We start from the raw sequence: 17,572 nt of genomic DNA on the forward strand, positions 1-17,572 counted from the left end.
AATGAAGAGCTTTAATAAAACAAACAGGCAGATACACACAGACACACAAAAACAACCACCACCACCAGCGAAACCTATGGTTGTCTATCAAGATAATGTAGCCTGTGAGAAGCTTGAGTTATCAATAAGCTAAAGACTTCTTTATTGTTCAGTAAAAACAGAAGTTCTCTTAGCAGTGCTCCATGGCTCTTATCTTATTCTACCTTGGAGATATCAAACTCTAATGAGTGAAATAATGTGTATTCCAATGTGTTATGGGAAAAGATTCAACTTCGGTAAACTAATATTTTTCTTCTTAAAGAATATCATTTCAGGGATTTCATTGTGTGTGAATGCCTTTTTAAACGACCAGTGTCACTCTGTGGATAAAAGGTTAATGGATTGTGTTGAGAGGACGCAGAAGAATAGAAATAAAAATGTATTAAATCTTTAAAGTTTATATCTAAGAACTTTACTGATGATGGGGATTTGAATATAGTATCTTTCAAAAACCAATTAATTTGAAGTTGCCTTCAGTGATTCACAATCATGAAGGTACATTTGGGAAGCACATATTTTAGGCAACATAACGCAGAAATAATCAATTTCTCAAGTGTCCCATTGACAGTTTGTGGGTTTAAAATGCACTTTTCTGGAAACATTCTCCTAGCCCGCCCCAGATTTCATCTTGTTCATCACTCCACTTCTCAGAGAGGACTGACAGACTCTTAAAAGGTTTTCAGGAAAACATCATGAATTCCTTCCATAAACCTGTGACAGAGTGTGAAGGACTTTTCTCTTGTGTTTACTTTAACCTTTCCTAAAAAATCTGGAGATCATATACTCTCATTCCATCCTTCGCAGAAATAGAAAGCCGCCGACCATTTTATGTAATTTAATTGCAAGTCCTGATATTGAGCAGAGATTTGTTCTAAACTCTAAATTTTTGACCATTGGGTTTGGATTTTTTCAGTCTTTTCTGTTCTTACAACATTTAAAAGTGTGTTTTCTTTATTTGAAGTAGGAATTATAAGGATCTAAAAGAAACTGAAGATAGTCTAATGGTTAAGAGTATGAGTGTTAGTGTTAGATGATACCATGTTTAAAATTTGACTCTCCGTTTACAAACTCTCATGTAGAAATGTTACTTAGCTTCCTTTTGCCTCAGTTTCTCCAAGACTAAAATAGTAGTAGTAATTATATCTACCACATAGAACTATTGTGAGGGTTACAGAACCCAATATACACAATATGCTTAGCGCAGAGCCTGGTATATAGCAACTACTCAATTAAGGTTAGCCTTCACAATGATAAATATGAAAATGCTAATGTTTTAATGGGCCAAGTGGCTGATAACTATGCTTCAAAATCACAAATAGAAAATTATGGTCTTTAACAATTCCAGAAAAAAAAAGTTCTAGTATTATTAACAGGTAAATGATTGCCTTTTCCAGAGTAACATTTTCCTTGCCTGTCATTCACTCATTCAGCTTACATGAGTCTCTTTTTTGTATTAGTTTCAGATGTACAAAACAATATAATAGTTAGACATCTACATTCCTCACAAAGTGATAACCCCCTCCCCCAGTCTACTACCCCTCTGATATCGTATATAGCTATTACAATTACATTGACTCTATTCCCTATGCTGTACTCCACATCCCGTGACCATATACATATATATGTGTATATATATATACATATATACATATGTGTGTGTATATATATATTAAATTATAGTTGACATTCCGTATTATTCAGCTTCAGCTTCAGGTGTACAGCGCAGTGGTCAGGCATCTACACCGTCCATGAAGTGGTCTCCCTAATAAGACAAGTGCCCATCTGACCCTAGTTTACATTGGTCTTCACATTATTCTCAGAGCCAGTGGGAGACAGAAGTTGTACTCATATGCTATATGCCCTGACCTCAGGGTGTGATCTCCTCTAACGAGGGGATTTTAGTGACTGCAGGAATGGAAGGTCATTGATTGGCGCAGCCAAGATGGAAAGCATGACTGTTTCTCACCAAGTTGTGAGTGTGATGTCTGAATGAGTCATTCACAGGGTGCTGTCCTCTAAATAACCCTATCATGTCTGCTCATGCCCCCTCTCTCTGTTATCGTGCAACACTATCAAGTTAATTCGCTTTCCTCTGTTGGAAGAAACTGGAGAGCTTGAGTATATTCTTAGTTTCTGTACTTAAGACTGAACTTGTGGTACTTCTGAGGAATACGTGCAGTGGTGATTATCCAGGGGAAACTAAAGAGTTCATTAGACATAGTGCACATTCAAAGTGTGACTATTTTTTTTAATCAAAATACGTTTTAATCTTGTTGCTAGGATGAAGTGGCAAAGGACATTTAGCCCTAATTAAGCATCTGCCAGTAAAATGAAATATAGTTCTACCTTTTAATTATCTACATTTAATTTATTATTTTCAGTAGCTTGTTGGCCTGAAGACATCTAAGCTCTCCCAAGAAACGAGGCATGATTCCATGAAAATGCTGCCCTATGTCTCAGAGTTATGAAACTTCAAATATGTATCAGATTGATGTGTCCTTACCACAGCCTTGCCTTGACACAAGCTAAATCTTAGGTGAGGACAGGGCCTTCAAGTGGTAGGTAGACTGGCACCCATCCCCAGAAGCTTTTGCTGACACTATGGAAAGGATAGCAGCCCCTCTCATGTGATCTGGTTTCAGTCTGCACTTCTATCAAAGCGATTGTTACATCACACTGTCAGGGCAGGCTGAAATATCTCCCCCTCTCATCTGTAATCTCCCTGAGCGTAGAGCACCTGGCACAGTGGCAGGCACACATGAGGCACTAAATACATTTCTTCTTCTTTTTTTTTTTTTTAAATAATGTATGTCACAAATGATGTGGAATCTTTGATCTATTTCCTATGGTATGGGATCTATGGCAAAATAATAATAGAAATGCAAATAATAACATGGTGTTAAGATGAATAAGGTAATGCATGTGATGGCATTAATAAAAGTAAATTAATTACACAAAGGATATAATAATTAATAATGCTAATGACAATATGTTATTCAAATTATGGGGACCTGACGAGTATTCATTGCTCAAGCATATTTTCTACGCTCTAACCCTGGACTAGTAAGAGATAAGTGAAAAACATTTTTTTTTTTTTTTCTGTAAGTGGTAGATTCACGTCTTCCAGCTTTCTGAATAGGTTGCTTTCTGCTTTCTCAGAAGACAGGAGAGTAAGGAGAGCCTAGCTCAGAACCAAAGCCAAGCGTGAGAGGGCCTAAGCTATCTAGGAAGATGACGGTCCATTGGAGAAGGCTCTTCAGTATGAGATGGTTGCTTTTCATGGGGAGTTTGATTATTTTTCTCTCCCAGAATTGAGCAAGGCCCTATGCTACTTATGAAGTCGTTTTGGCGTAGTTTTTTTGAACTTTGTCTACGGAAAGCTATATAATCCTTCACTTGGTTAATCCTCAATCATGAAACATTACAATGTGGAAAATCAGGAGCAGGTTAAAACAGTGGGCTGAAATGGTTACTGAGAGTAGGATGAGGAAACAATTCATCACAACCTAGTTTGCTGGTCTCTTACTGTTTCCATGGGGTTTGGGAAATTAAAAACATCTTGGAGGGGGAAGAGGAATTCTCAATTCCCTTCTCAAATTTAGTTATTCAGTTTAGTAAGCCAAGCATCCTACTACAGAGAACTTTCAAACAATTGAAGACTATAAAGCTGTGAGGGGTGGTAAGCATCAGGAGAATTGTGTCGACTTCTTCTCCAAGTGCCCATCACCAGGTGTGTCTGATAACTGGTTGGCAACAACGATAGCCAGGGCAGAAGGCTGCTGATGGGCTTGGTGGAAATATGATAATGAGCAGTAGATAAAAGGCGTGGGGACAGCTGTTAGTAGGCACTGGGCTGCAGTGGGCATGGTGCTGAATGTTAAATACTGTTCCAGAATGATTTGTCTACAGAGCAAGTTAGCACTGAGACTAAGAACACTTCTTATTAAAATTTGACCAGAAATAAATTATTTGCATTCTTTCTCTCTTTCTGTATCTTTCTTCCTGTCTTCTGTATTTCTCTTCTTTGAACAGTGAAGCATATACCTTCAATTAGTTTGAAAATTCTCTGACTTTTAGTCTCCCAAAAGGATTAGACCTGCTAAGAGTAACTAGTGTTTTCTATCTGATAAGTAAGGGGATTACAGCAATAATGGCTGTCAGCATTTTTCTCATTTAAACAAATAAAGCTGACAAATGATGAAGCTCTGTGCTGTTCTGTTATGTTTAGTACATGCAGAGCAATTATTCAACTGCTGCCAACATTAGTCTATCTACAACTAAACCATCCAACAGCGTAGAAAGCTTATTAGCATATCAGTCCTATAGTCATATTTTTATATTCTGTAAGACTCTATTCCATAACAAAGGTCGATGGTTATAATTTGCACAACAATTTAGAGGTTTGGATTTTCCATGCTTATTAGAGTTACACAAGTTACCAGGTGCAATGCTACTCTTATTTATGAGATGCCATCTTCTATCTGCCTGGAGTTTTTGCTCCCATGTAGCATTTCCTATGAACAAGTTAGCTGCCATCTCTTGAGATGCAGAAGTAGATGGCAATCTCTGCAACACTACTGGGTGAATTTCAGTGGAGGTGGGTGGGTGAAGGTGTTCTTAAATAGAGTTGTTTTCCATGGATGTTTCTCATGTGTGTATATAATATTTTATATATATACACACATTATATATATATATATATATATATATATATATATATATATATATATAGAGAGAGAGAGAGAGAGAGAGAGAGAGAGAGAGAGGTTTTTTCCTCACTAGACAGAGCTATAGTAAAGATTTGAGGGAGAGAGTATACTAGTTTTAATATTTTTATCTTTTTTAGTAGAGTTATTTCTAGTTATTGTAGAGAAAAATAGAATAGATACAAAATACTCAGGATTTTCCAATGGTTATCCTAGAGGGGCTGGTTTGACAAGATTGATGACCCTATGTTAGAATAAGAAGGCCTAATCCAGAGAGATAATATACTTTTGGGGTTTGATGATGTCACTTGTGGCCTGTTAAGGAAGCCTTCCAGCCTGATGATACCTGAAGGAAAAATGCACTGTTTGGAAATAGTTGTTCTGTATTTGTTTTGTTTTTGCAGTCTCATGGTGAACCTCTGTTGATGATCTGGAACTGAGCCATCCTAATGTTAAAATTATGACTTCAATGTTTTCCTCTCAGCTGTGGTTAGTCTGAATGAGGGGTTGCAAAACTGCCTGACAAGAATGGGTTACAGTCAGTTATGACCTTCCTGGTGAGGGTCCATGTTCCACTGCTTATGCTTTACAAAGCAAGTGTACTGCTGTCTGTCAGGTGTAATAACTATGTTTTCTGGTTTCTATATTTGGCGCTCTGACATCTTGGGGCCTTGCTGACCCTGGACGGACTGCCCTGTTTAGGGGTGGCTAATGTCTAGAGAGAGCAAACAATTGGCCTGTACGCATGCCTTTCGTATACACACCAGCCAATCTAGAGCCTATTTTATCCCCAACCACTTGTTTTATTGAGCTCTTATACTCTGGGTCAATATTGCCTGGCCCTAACCCCAGGACCAGGTAGCAAACAACTAGGGACAATCATTATGTCCCAAGCCCACTGAAACTAAGCAGTTCTAAACCTATTTACCCTGCCTCTCCCGTTCCTCTCCATGGAAACCACAAAAAAAGTTTCTCGCCCATATTTTCCCCTACCTTCTGCCTCCTGACTAATCCTGATGCTTCCCCGTGTGGCCTAATGTGATGTGCTGTGCCCCCGTTTCTAGTGATTTGTGAGTGTGTGTGTTTTTCCCTTTATGACTCTCATTTCTGTTTCTGTATGTCTTGCCATACCTCCTTAAAACAGATCCTAGGTACCCGTAAAGCGTCATGGTGCCTAGCTTAAATCATAGCAAGTTTTGAGGTTTCAGTGTGGAAACTTCCTGCTTTTTAAACATGATAATCCTGAATCATTTTGAGATAGTGTTTGTCTTCATTTCCAACTGAGCGAAAGCTGATAGCGCAGATATTCTTAAAAGATGGAGAAAGTAGAAACAGACTTGTTTCCCATTAGCTTGAACACATTTCTGACCTTTCAAGCTTATTGAATGCTTCTTCAGTGAGAACCCTGGTTCCTAAATGGGTGTATTCTGTCTAGATAGGTCTCCCCATCCTGCGACAAAGGAGCTCCCTCATATTAAAATTAGTCCACCTTACACCTAGATGCACTGATTTGATATTCTCTCTCCTCCCTTTCACTATTCAAAGTAGATTTGCACCAAATCAAAGAGAACAATATTAAGCAGACTAGTTCCTTATTTTTGTTTATTCAGGCTTACTTTCTAATCCCCCAATATGGGTGCTGCACCCCAGTCTGCTTGCTGTCCTAGCCATTTTTTTTTTTAAATCTTAGTTTGTCCTCCTTTTCTGTGATATTGTCTCTTCCTCTTCACCTGCCAACTCCTCCTTCCTCTTGCCCTTGTCCTACCACTCGCACTTTTAAGTGCAAAGAGGGGAAAAAAGCTGTAACAACAATAGCAACAATAAAAACACCTCTCAGACGTCTTTCCTAGTCAATACAGGAGACAGCTTTCTGGATTCTTCCATCTCTGACAGGGAAAAAGGTGGTCTTCTTCACCTTACACAAACAGCGGAAATGTGAATTACCAACTGTCATTAAGGTGGTTTTTCTATATGTGGTACCTCCCACAAACTTAGGAAGTATAACTCCAACTGTACACGGTGATATATGTGACCATAAAGCTATCTCTCGTCATGCCCTGTAAATAATATGTTATTGATTGGGTGTAAGGGAATGTTTCCCTAGCCTGACTAATCCTACACTTCCGTTCTTGTTCTTTAAATACTACCACCTCCTGAGATACCATCATGTTCCACCTCCTCTAGCACAAGTTCCTGGCTCATGTAGGTTATACAGAGGATTCTGTCCCTTAAACTCCTTTTGAACTTAAAGGCAAAAAAGCATAGTTATGTATTTATTTTTTCTTTAAATGTTCCATGTTAGTCTTATTTCCATAATTAAGTATAAGCACTTAAAATTCGGGGACAGAATTGAATTTTTGAGAGTGGCCTGTACATAGCGGTTTTGGTGGAAGACAGATCTAGGTTCAAACCCCACATCTTCTATTTACAGCTTGAGTGACTGTGGACAAAAGACTTCGTCTCTCTAAGTCATAATTTCCTTCTCTGCAAAGTGGGGATACAATAGCATCATTTGCATCAGTGTATTGTGGAAATGTAATGAGTGAATAGGTTAAAGGCTTACCATGATGCTGGGCACTGAAATGTAATTGAATACACATCGCCTTTCCTCTCCCATGTTGCCTATCCCAGAATAAGGCCCAGCCTCTGCAAATGTTCACTGTGTGGAGAGAGCATACTGACTGTAAAGGCTGCTGCCCTGCCTGGGATGATTTAACTAAGATGGCCAGTGAGGAGGGTGCCCTTCCATTCTCGGCACTCTATGCAAGGTGACTGACCTTCCCAAAGGAAAAACGGCCAAGAATCCTTGCTCAGAGGTTTGGAAGAAGCTCACACTCCCCAGTAAGAAGCACCAGCACATTCTCTGACTACTAGAAGGAGAATGCAAAGTACTTAATAATAATAATAATAATAATAACAACAACAACACCAATAACAGAATAATGTTAAAAAGTCAAGTTCTTCACTTTATCCCATTTCACAGATGCCTCCTTAGCCCCTCTTTCTACAAAAGTCTTTCCTTCCTTCATCTCCTCATGCCATTTCCCCTACGGATCTCCCTGAGTTCTCCTCTCAGAGCTTTAAGACTTAGTTCAACTTGTATGTATGGCATTTGTTGTCCAGAGGCTTTGGCCCTTTTTCGGACCCCCAGCCTGTGCATCCACCTCGTGCCTATCTGATGTCACCTTTTTTTCAAAGCCACACTGTTAGAGTGACCCTCTCCTGCTGCCATACTCAGGGGTAGGTACATTTAGAACCCCCTGGCTATGTCTCTGGGATTGGTGTGTGAGGCCTCTTTAGCCTCCCAGCTCTTTAGAATCCCAGCAACTCATTTGGTACTACAATCTTCGTAGTATATTTTACACAAAGAAAGACAAAGAAAAAGCATTAAGCCCAGATACTGTGGAAAATGTTCTATTGTATTGGAGCCACATTGGTGGGTGATATTTTTACACTTGTTCTTTCCAGCCTCCTCAGCTGTTGGGATTTAATTAGCAGTGATATATTATTGTCAAAGTAATTAAAACCTCTCCTTGATTAAAAACAGAATTGTTTAATTAACAAGAAAATGTTTGGCTAGCTTTAACTCTCTGCTTAAGAAATGTAACGGCCTCAGTGGATTCGCTCTCTCTCCCATCAGGCTTGCGGGTCCGTGAAGTGTTCATCAATGTCACCAGGCAGCAGGTGGAGGACTTCCATGGCCCAGAAGACTATTGGTGCCAGTGTGTGGCGTGGAGCCACCTGGGGACATCCAAGAGCAGGAAGGCCTCCGTGCGCATAGCCTGTGAGTACATCCGGGGTGACCTTGCCCTGTGGGAACACACACAGGACTTCAGTAGAGTTGAAGAGGGGCTTTGACATGCCAGGATGCTTTTGCAGAATATAGATCCAAGGACAGCAGAAAACAATTAGAACTGGCTCTCCCTCCACGGAATTTATTCTTTTAAAATTGTGCTTTAAATGTTTGATAATTTCCTCTGGAGTACAATCAGCACATCAGTTTGGTGAAGAGATTTTGCCTAGATTGTCAAAGTGCAGGTGTGTCAACAATGCCCGGCAAAACAGTTTTCTAGAGAAAGAAACCCATTCGAATGGATTCTGCTGTTCGTCATCAATGACAAAGTTCAAGGGGCATTGAGGGGAAAGATGGAGCAATGACTGTTTACTGTACTTGCCGGCAAATCTGCAAAAATAAGACATTAAAGATTAAGGGATTTTTATAGCCTACTATTAAACCTCTTCTCTCTGAATCTTAAAACATGGAGATGGGTTTTAAAACTGCATTTGTTTGACCCCAGTAGGACTTAAAAAAAAAAAAAAAAAGAGAGATACTTGGGGGAAAAAAAGAAAATTGCTTTTCAGGAGAGTCCAAGATTTATCATATTTCAGCGTCAGTGTTTTTATCTTCTCAAACATATTGAGAAATACACAAATTTCCTTTCTCCTCCTTTAAAGTGTCTTCATCTCACCCACCTCCATTATCCCACCCCGATGGGTCCCCATAAAACCTCCTTTGTGTGCTCAGGAGTGTAAAAGCCCCTCAAGAAAGAAATTGAGAGGTGGAGAGCAGAGATGGTTATTGTTGTTTTATTCAAATGCTGCCTTTTGAGAGTGCCATAAAGAATATGGGACAAGGGGGATTTATTTGAGGACTCAAGGAATTCTTCATAGCAGATGTCGATGGTTCAGGGATTAATAATAGGAGTGAATTGCTATTTGCAGAGACATTTATGTTTCTTGGGAAATGAAATCTTCCTCTCAAAATATGCATTTTACCTTCACTGTACTGGCAATTTAGGAGGCCCTCTCCTGGGTGTTGACTGGGCCCTAGTAGTCTAAGGAGAAGAGGTCATCTTGTTAGCTGTGCTCTTGCTGTGAGAGCCATGGGAAACATTTTCCCTATAGTTATTTAGTTAATTTTAGCTAACAGATACTTTATGACTTTCAAGTAGCTGAGAGAGGGAATATATTTGATTTTACTTTCACTTAACTCATCCAGCTCTGAACTCTCTCCATGGCCTTAGCCAGGCTAGCTGGGGTATTTGACACTAGTCAGGGTGAAACAGATTATCCTCCGGGTTCTGTCTGAAGAAATGAGAGATAAAATAGCATATGGGATTTCAACACCAGTTACATCAGTTTCCGTCTCAATGTCACTTCCCCCTTCTTCCTCTTCCTTTGCTTCTCTGAGGCCCGCAGTGATCTATTCTTTGAATTACTATAAATAACATCACACTAATCTGTCGGCCTCCAGTCTCTCTCACCTCCATACATGCTCATTTAATTCCTGATTGTACCGAGCCTTTCCCAAGTCTGCTAGAAACCTCCAGCGATTTCCCCCTCGCTTACAAAGCTTGGCAGAAAATGGCTCAAACCCACTTTTACTGATTCTGTGTAAACTTTGATCCCGTGCACTGAGCTTCATCCTTCCAAGCCCTGCACGTCCCTGTTTTGCTGACATGTGCCTTTGCCCCTGCTTTCTCCAGGTTCACACATGTACCCTGGTGGTTAAGAACCCAGACACTCGAGTCCCGTTGATGTCCCTTTCCAGCTCCACTACTTACTTTTTTGTGATGGTGGACAATGTATCCCTCTGTGTCTCATTGTCTTTAATGACGAAAGGGTGCCTACTTCATAGAATTATTGCAAGGATTAGAAGTATTGATAACTGTAAGTGTTTAAAACTTTACCTGGCACAGAATTAGCCCCTATCAATTACTAGCTTTTATTTTACAAAGTATTTGATCCTCCCTAACATCAACACCATTCACCAGTAGGAGTGCTAATACTTAAACTAATTAAACTGAATTAAAATTTTAGTGCCTTAGTAATTTTTCTGCAGATCATGGTTATATGGACTCTGAAAATCCATTCTAGGGCAGCTCTAGTTACCCAACTCTCCCATGGTAGGATCAAAGCATGTTTAAAATACAAAACACTTTTACTTTGCACCTTTTTAGAGGCATCGGATCCTTTAGTGGTAATAAATCTCTTCAGGAATTGAAAAAATAATAATTTTGTCATTCTTGTATATGATATATACATATGAATATGATAAAGACAGGATTTTTAAGTAATAAAAAACAGAATATCATTAAAGCCTATATTATGTAATTAACAATATAATCTCTAATAGTAATTTACAACATATTTTTAATTTCTTCCTATGGAGTAAGTTACAGATTATTTAATTTATTTAAAATTATATATGCAAGTCAAGACATGATTTGTCATTAAATATTGCATCTGACTTGGGGACCAGTGTACATTAAAATGTAAATTGAAATTTAACTGTGTTTAATGGCATCGTAAGTGGAGGGAAAAAAACTGCCTTTAGGACCTTGCTTGGAATTCTTGATTTGCTTGTAGAAAAAGCAAAACAAAAAACACTTCTTTTTTTAATAACTTTCATGTTTTGTGAAATAAGAGATTTCTGGCTGCTATTTGCAAGCAATTCCCAGCAAATAACACATTGCACATGAGGATAGTCTTTATTCCCAATAAATGAAAAGCCAAATTGGATATAATTGTCACCATGTTTTTTTTTCTTTTTAAGATTGGTTTTTAAAGTACTAAAGACATCTTAATGTGCTAAATAAGGATTTTGATAGATGAATGTATCTTATGAATCTGATGACAATTGTCTTGAGGGAACTTTGCAGTATTACTATCATTTTTATATTATTCATTAAATTATTGTAGCTCAACATCAGAGCGCCTGATGCTTTCTCCATTTAACCAATGATCCATTAAAAACTTAACAATTTCAGAACCACAGTGGGCAAAAGCTTCATGGCTGCTAGGACATTCCGCTGAGGGATGTAGTGACTGGAGTGTCTTGACATGGTCAGGTTAACTAACCTCTGCAAAGCCCAGGACACTCACTGGCCTGGCATCCCTTAGAGAGCCTTTGAGTTTTAAAGAGAAACAATATAAATGCCATTTATTAGTTTACGTAATTCATATTTTTATTGAAAAGGACCAACCTGGTGAATCAGTTCAATATATAGATTTCTGGTTTCCACCCCAGACTTGTTGGATCAGACTCTGGAGGGAAGACCAGGGAAGCTATGTTTGCATGAAGTTATCCAATGATTCTATGATCAGGTTACTTTGGGATGCTTGTCCAGGAACAGTGTTTTTCGTAAATTAATGTGCATGCAGGTCAACTGGGATCTTATTAAAATGCAGATGATTTAATTACAATGGTTCAGTAAGTCCAGTCCAGATCAGAGATTCTATTTCTGAGAGTTCCGGGATGATGCTGACCCTGCCAGTTGGTGTGTGGACCGTTCTTTGAGTAGCAAGACCCTGGAAAACCTTTAGAAAGCATTATTTGGGAAACGTTGATTTAACCCATTCATCCATGTTCATCAGTTAGTAGCTGTTCGCTTGTTCTTGTAATTGCATAGGTATTTTAGGAGAGCCTCAAATAAACTGCATGTTTAAATTATATTTAGGATGTATCATTATACATAGATAGATGATATAGATACAGATATAGCTGCAGAACAGCTACAGATATAGATATGTTCAGGAAAGTTAGGTGACTTGACCAGAGGTCACCCAGCAGATGGCAGACATGGAGCCAGATCTTATGTCCTTTCACCCCTCCCTGAGTGTTCTTGCTCCTAAGACATGTTAATTTCTTCGGTTAAATGGGATTTTGAGAACCATAATAGGAAAGTGTGTGTGCTTTTGAATGAAACAGTGATTACTTCCCTATTGTGTTTCTGAGTAAATTTCATTCTTTCTCATGGTCAAGTTATTGCGTATACACAGACACACACAAACACACACACACACCACACACACATATATATGCAATATATATATTTATATATACTTTTATTTATATGTGCTTATATATTTAACTATAATTATATATTATATGTTTACACATTTGTATTTATAGATATTGTATATATATTATATTATTACATATATTTTATTATATATGTATATATATATATATATATATATATATATATGAAATAACAAAACATCACTGCCTTAGTGGCCATAAAATAGTATGCACCCAAAGTTCCTGTCACCTTAAACTTGTATTTTCCTTAATAATCCTACACTGTGTCAGAGATGTTGGCTGCCCATCCAACGCCCTGGGGCTGGAGATAGCCAAGGCCCCATTTCAAAAGTGATTTTCTAAAGGTAAAAATAAATAAAGCCAACCCCCATTTTACTCCCACCAAGTTGGCAGAATTTCATCTCTAGGGAGTGACTCCCACAGGCCTTCTCTCTGTTTGTCTGATTCAATCAAGCTGGAGGTAGTCGGGCTGCTGTGGCATCTGTTACTTCTGCTGCTGGACAGTTGTCAAAACTAGGAATATTCAATTATGCATAGTTGTTTATTTTCATGGGTGAACATTTGGCTGCTTAGCCATTGCTTTTCTTTCCTGTCCCCCACCCCGTTCATCTGCTTACAAAATGTTTTGCCTATATCATTAACCCTTAGTCGGTCAATCTTTTGTTGATTCTTGAGTCTTTTTTTTATTATGGGAGTTGGGGTTCGGTTGGGGGGGAATAAAGGAAAGATTTGTCTGTTATAGTCACATAGCAAGTTGACTACTTGGAATAAAACACAGCAGGAAACCACTGTTTTGTTAATTTAAATATAGAAATATATAATTAAGTAAATAAAAATATATCTATACCTATGTCTCTATCTATCATCTATCTATCTATCTATCTATCTATCTATCTATCTATCTATCTATCTATCATGTATCTATCTAATGATACGTCCTAAATATAATTTGAATATGCTGTTTATTTGAGGCACTCCTAAAATATCTGTGCAATTATGCCAAGAATAAGTGAAGAACCTAAAAGGAGAATCTCATTTAAAAGCTATTAAACTCTGTATCTACTTTTATAGGCACAGAGTAACAATGGTATTTCATTTATGTTTGGGAGAGGAGGTCATATCTTTTTGAAAACTATAGAAGACAGACATCCAATTAAACCTCAAGTATGGATCTCAGCTTCCTGGCTTTGAAAAATAATTTCATCTGCTAAAAAACTGTCAGTGACCCCCTCTGAATGGCAAAATATAAAAATAAATAAATATAGGCACATCTGCCTGGTATTCAAATTCTGCCTAAACCTCCATTTCCAGCCTCATCTCCCAGTGCATTCATACAAGCGTGCTGAGTGCCAGTAGAGTTAGCACAGCTTGGATTCTGGGACACGTAAGTCGATTTCCCAGTTTGTGACATGCTCATATTTTTTCCCCTCCTTGGAGCATAGTCTCAGCCCCGTCTCACACTCTTCCTATCTCTTCCCACCTAATTCCTACATCTCAGCCCCATCTTGCGTGCTGTCTCCATTATTAAACCTAGGTTAGCAACTCCCTTAAGACTAATTGTCCTCAGGAGCCTGGCATACCAACTAAGCCATTGAAAAAGATAACTTACTAGCATATCCAGCTTCAAAAATAATATCTAAATATCCACCTCTGAGTTAGCATAGCACTCATTTAGTATTTCTCCCATGGTACTTATTATAATTTTCCCAGAATTATAGTTCTTTTGAAGTGATTTGTGGATTTATTTTTTTTGTTAGAAGGTAGCCTGCTTTAAGATTCAGCTGCATTACCCTCATTGTCTTGTTCTCTGAGCTTCATACAGTGATGTATATATCACGTTTGCATTATCGATGCTTGTTTGGTTTGAAAAGCCATGCCTGTCAATGCCAGCTATGGTTTTATGAAAGGGAATTTGTTAGCTGTGTGTCAACAATTGTGGCATGGGGCGAACAGGTCATCTGGCTTCTGAGCGAATACCTAGCTCACAAGGACGCTATTATAAGGATCCTCTTCGTCCTCCCTGGCTTGAGAACTACTCCTCATAATATTGCTGCAATAAAGAAGTCAAAAGGGAACTGGGAGTAAGTGAGTCACTACAACCGCAGGACTCTGCGGTGTGCAGTATACGGCTATGGAACAGCCCGAGGCTGCCAGCTCTACCTGAATGATTCCCTTCCTCCCATTTTGCAACATGGAATTCACTGATGGGTTATGGAAAATATGTTAAGACCAATTCTCAGCACTTGGTAGAAATTGCACAAAAGTTTGCAACCTCCCTTCTCCTCCCCAAGAGAAAATATTATTCTACTCTGCCAAAGGCCCATCCTTTCCTTTAGACTGAAATTAATTTATATGACTATCACTGAAGGATATGAGAGTCCAGGCCTGCAGATAAAGTTGTGCAATGTATGAGGGCACCTGGCTAAGGAGGGGAATGAGGGCTGAGCTGCAGCCTGCACTCCACCAGCCAAGCTGTGCACTCTGGAATGGGGTTGCCACCACACGAAGGAAGGGGCTGGTTTTTCCTGTCATATAGGTGCTGTTTTCTAGCCAAACCTTGTGCTCACAGGTGTCCATCTTACACAAAATTGCCACATAGTCTTGTGACAACAGGACTGGGGACATAATTTGTGGTACAGAGTGCAGAATGAAAAAGCAGGGCCCCTTGTTCAAAAACCATGAAGAATTTCAAGCCATCAGCATGAGAACATTAAATCACGTGGGGCACGTTCAACCACACTGGTCCCACACCCATGAAACTGGCTGTGGGTAGCAGTAGTGGTGATTGTTCAGTAAATCATTTCATATATGTAAGGGTTCTATAAAAAGAGAATAATTGGCCTAGAAAGGGACACATGCTTTGACTCCACATAGAATTGGAGACAGGATTAAACTGGGCATTTCTACTTGTCAGCTTAATCCCAAATATGCCAGAGTTTTGCTCCAAAAGTCAGAGGCAGCATCACAGGACCTGAGTTTTTAAATGACATATTTGGGATTAAGCTGACAACTAGAAATGCCCAGTGATGGAATTTTCTTCCTGTGTTTACATTCTCCTGTGAGAATGGGTGACAAGGGATGTATGTCTGGTACGAGGGATATATCCTGTAGAAGGAATCACTGCATTAGGTGAGTAGGTGCGGTGTGCACTAATAGGGTTTTCTTAAAAATATTTTCATTTTGATGCCATTTCAGACTGTCAGAAAAGTTGGAAAATAGTGCAGAGAATTCCCTGGAGCCCTTTACTGATAATTTTCAAATGTTAACACTTTATCGCATTTGCTTTGGCATTATCTCTCTTTCTGTGTTTACCTTTATGTGTATTTTTATATAGACTATTATGGTTTATTTTTTGACTTGTTAAAGTTGCAGAAATGATACTCCCTTTCCCCTAAATACTTCATTGTGTATGTTTTTCTTTTAATTTTAAAAATACGTTTTCTGACATAACTCTAGTATAATTACTAAGCAATTAACATTAATACAATACTATTATCTAAGCTAGAAACCTTGTTTATGTTTCATCAGTTGTGCAGTAATGTCCTTTGTAACAATAACAAAAATACTAGATCATGGCTTACATTCACTTGAGGTTTCTTTAGCCTCCTTTAATCCAAATAATAATCCCTGCCTTCCCTTGTCATTCATTACATTGAGTTTTTGAAGTGTAAATGTGAGTTTATTTTTCATAATGTCCCTCAGTTTTAACATGTAAAAAGCAAACAGCAGACACCTAGAACCCCCCCACCCCCCACCCCCCGCCAAATCAGGGACAATTTGAGCATCAGAATAAATAATAATGAAGTAATGTAACTCGTTCAGTAGGAAACCATGAATCTGGGAGCGCCCATCTAGTTGGTAGATGGGATGCTGCCCAACTTATGAATTGCTTAATAAAGCCAATTAGGGGGACAAATCTATTAATCTACACTGATAGGTATTTTGAATGAATGAATGAATAACTAAATGGGTAAAAAGGGAGAGCTCTCCCTTATAGAAGAATGAATGCCTACATGTAGAAGGAGTGATGGAACTGGAAAATCATTATTTAGCATCTATCATATTTAATTGATTCAGACAAGTATCAGATGCTAAGCCTAGTGAATGAAAGTTTCAGGAGTAAGAGGATGTTTATATAATCTCAGAGTATCTCTCCGCGAGATACTTACTGATTACAAAGGGAGGATTTTGCAGCAGAAAACCCTGCCATACACCACTTTAATCAAGTGATTGGAGTTCATATCATCAGCAGTAGGAAAAATATTCAGTATATGTCTCCTATTCAGTATATGTCTCCTGAGGTGACTGACGGAGAAGACTGCATCACTTCAGTGGTATTCCTTCCAAAAATATCTAATGTATATTTAACCGTAGGAAAACATTGGACAAACCTAAACTGAGGAACATTTTACATAATAGACCATTTTTAACTACACACATCTCTCAAAATGCCAGCCTCATGGGGAAGGAACGCTGGTGGGTGCTCTGGGGATAAAAGAAGCCACCAAATAGACATGGTACATTTTCCTGAAGCATCAATTATATTCTGCTTTAGGTCAGTAAAATATAAACATGAATGTAGTGTGGAGTAGAATGCAAACTTTTCTTGACTTGTGAAGAGGCATCTTGAAACTTCAAAGCCATTTATTGTGTGTATGCCACATCTTTTTAGGTTCCATCCATAAAATGTCTTGAGGATGTGAATTTATTCTCCTCTGCCAGTATGGACACTTCAGTAGGAAGTGTGAGAAACACTGAACTTTAAGCAATTGTGATTCTATGAACAGAGTGGGATGATCTGTATGGATTTGATATAAATTGTGCTCCCTTTGCTTATCGTGTACACAATTGAGTACATAAACCTTAAAGATGAGAACTACGTGGTAGCAAAAAAGCAAAAACTTGTATTTCTTAAACTTTAAGGACTCCTTGAGCCTGGTGATATTATTCTTAAATTAATTTAACATCCCTCTACCAGATTAAGGGCAAAGAGTGTGCCTTC

The 17,572-nt window shown here is 38.5% G+C and overlaps 1 protein-coding gene across 11 annotated transcripts in view; it reads left to right on the plus strand.

The window, feature by feature from the left end:
* UNC5D (unc-5 netrin receptor D) overlaps positions 1–17,572 on the plus strand; it is a 505,454-nt gene that overhangs the window by 268,180 nt on the left and 219,702 nt on the right. For all 11 annotated transcript variants that reach the window (XM_019748156.3, XM_074329668.2, XM_019748157.3 and 8 more), the window contains exon 3: positions 8,386–8,529. In XM_019748156.3, coding sequence (XP_019603715.1) covers positions 8,386–8,529 — 144 coding nt within the window. The remainder of the gene's footprint in view (positions 1–8,385; positions 8,530–17,572) is intronic.

The sequence above is a fragment of the Rhinolophus sinicus genome, chromosome 16 (genome assembly GCF_057876585.1).
Source record: "Rhinolophus sinicus isolate RSI-liver-muscle chromosome 16, RSI-T2T, whole genome shotgun sequence".
Lineage (NCBI taxonomy): Eukaryota > Metazoa > Chordata > Mammalia > Chiroptera > Rhinolophidae > Rhinolophus > Rhinolophus sinicus.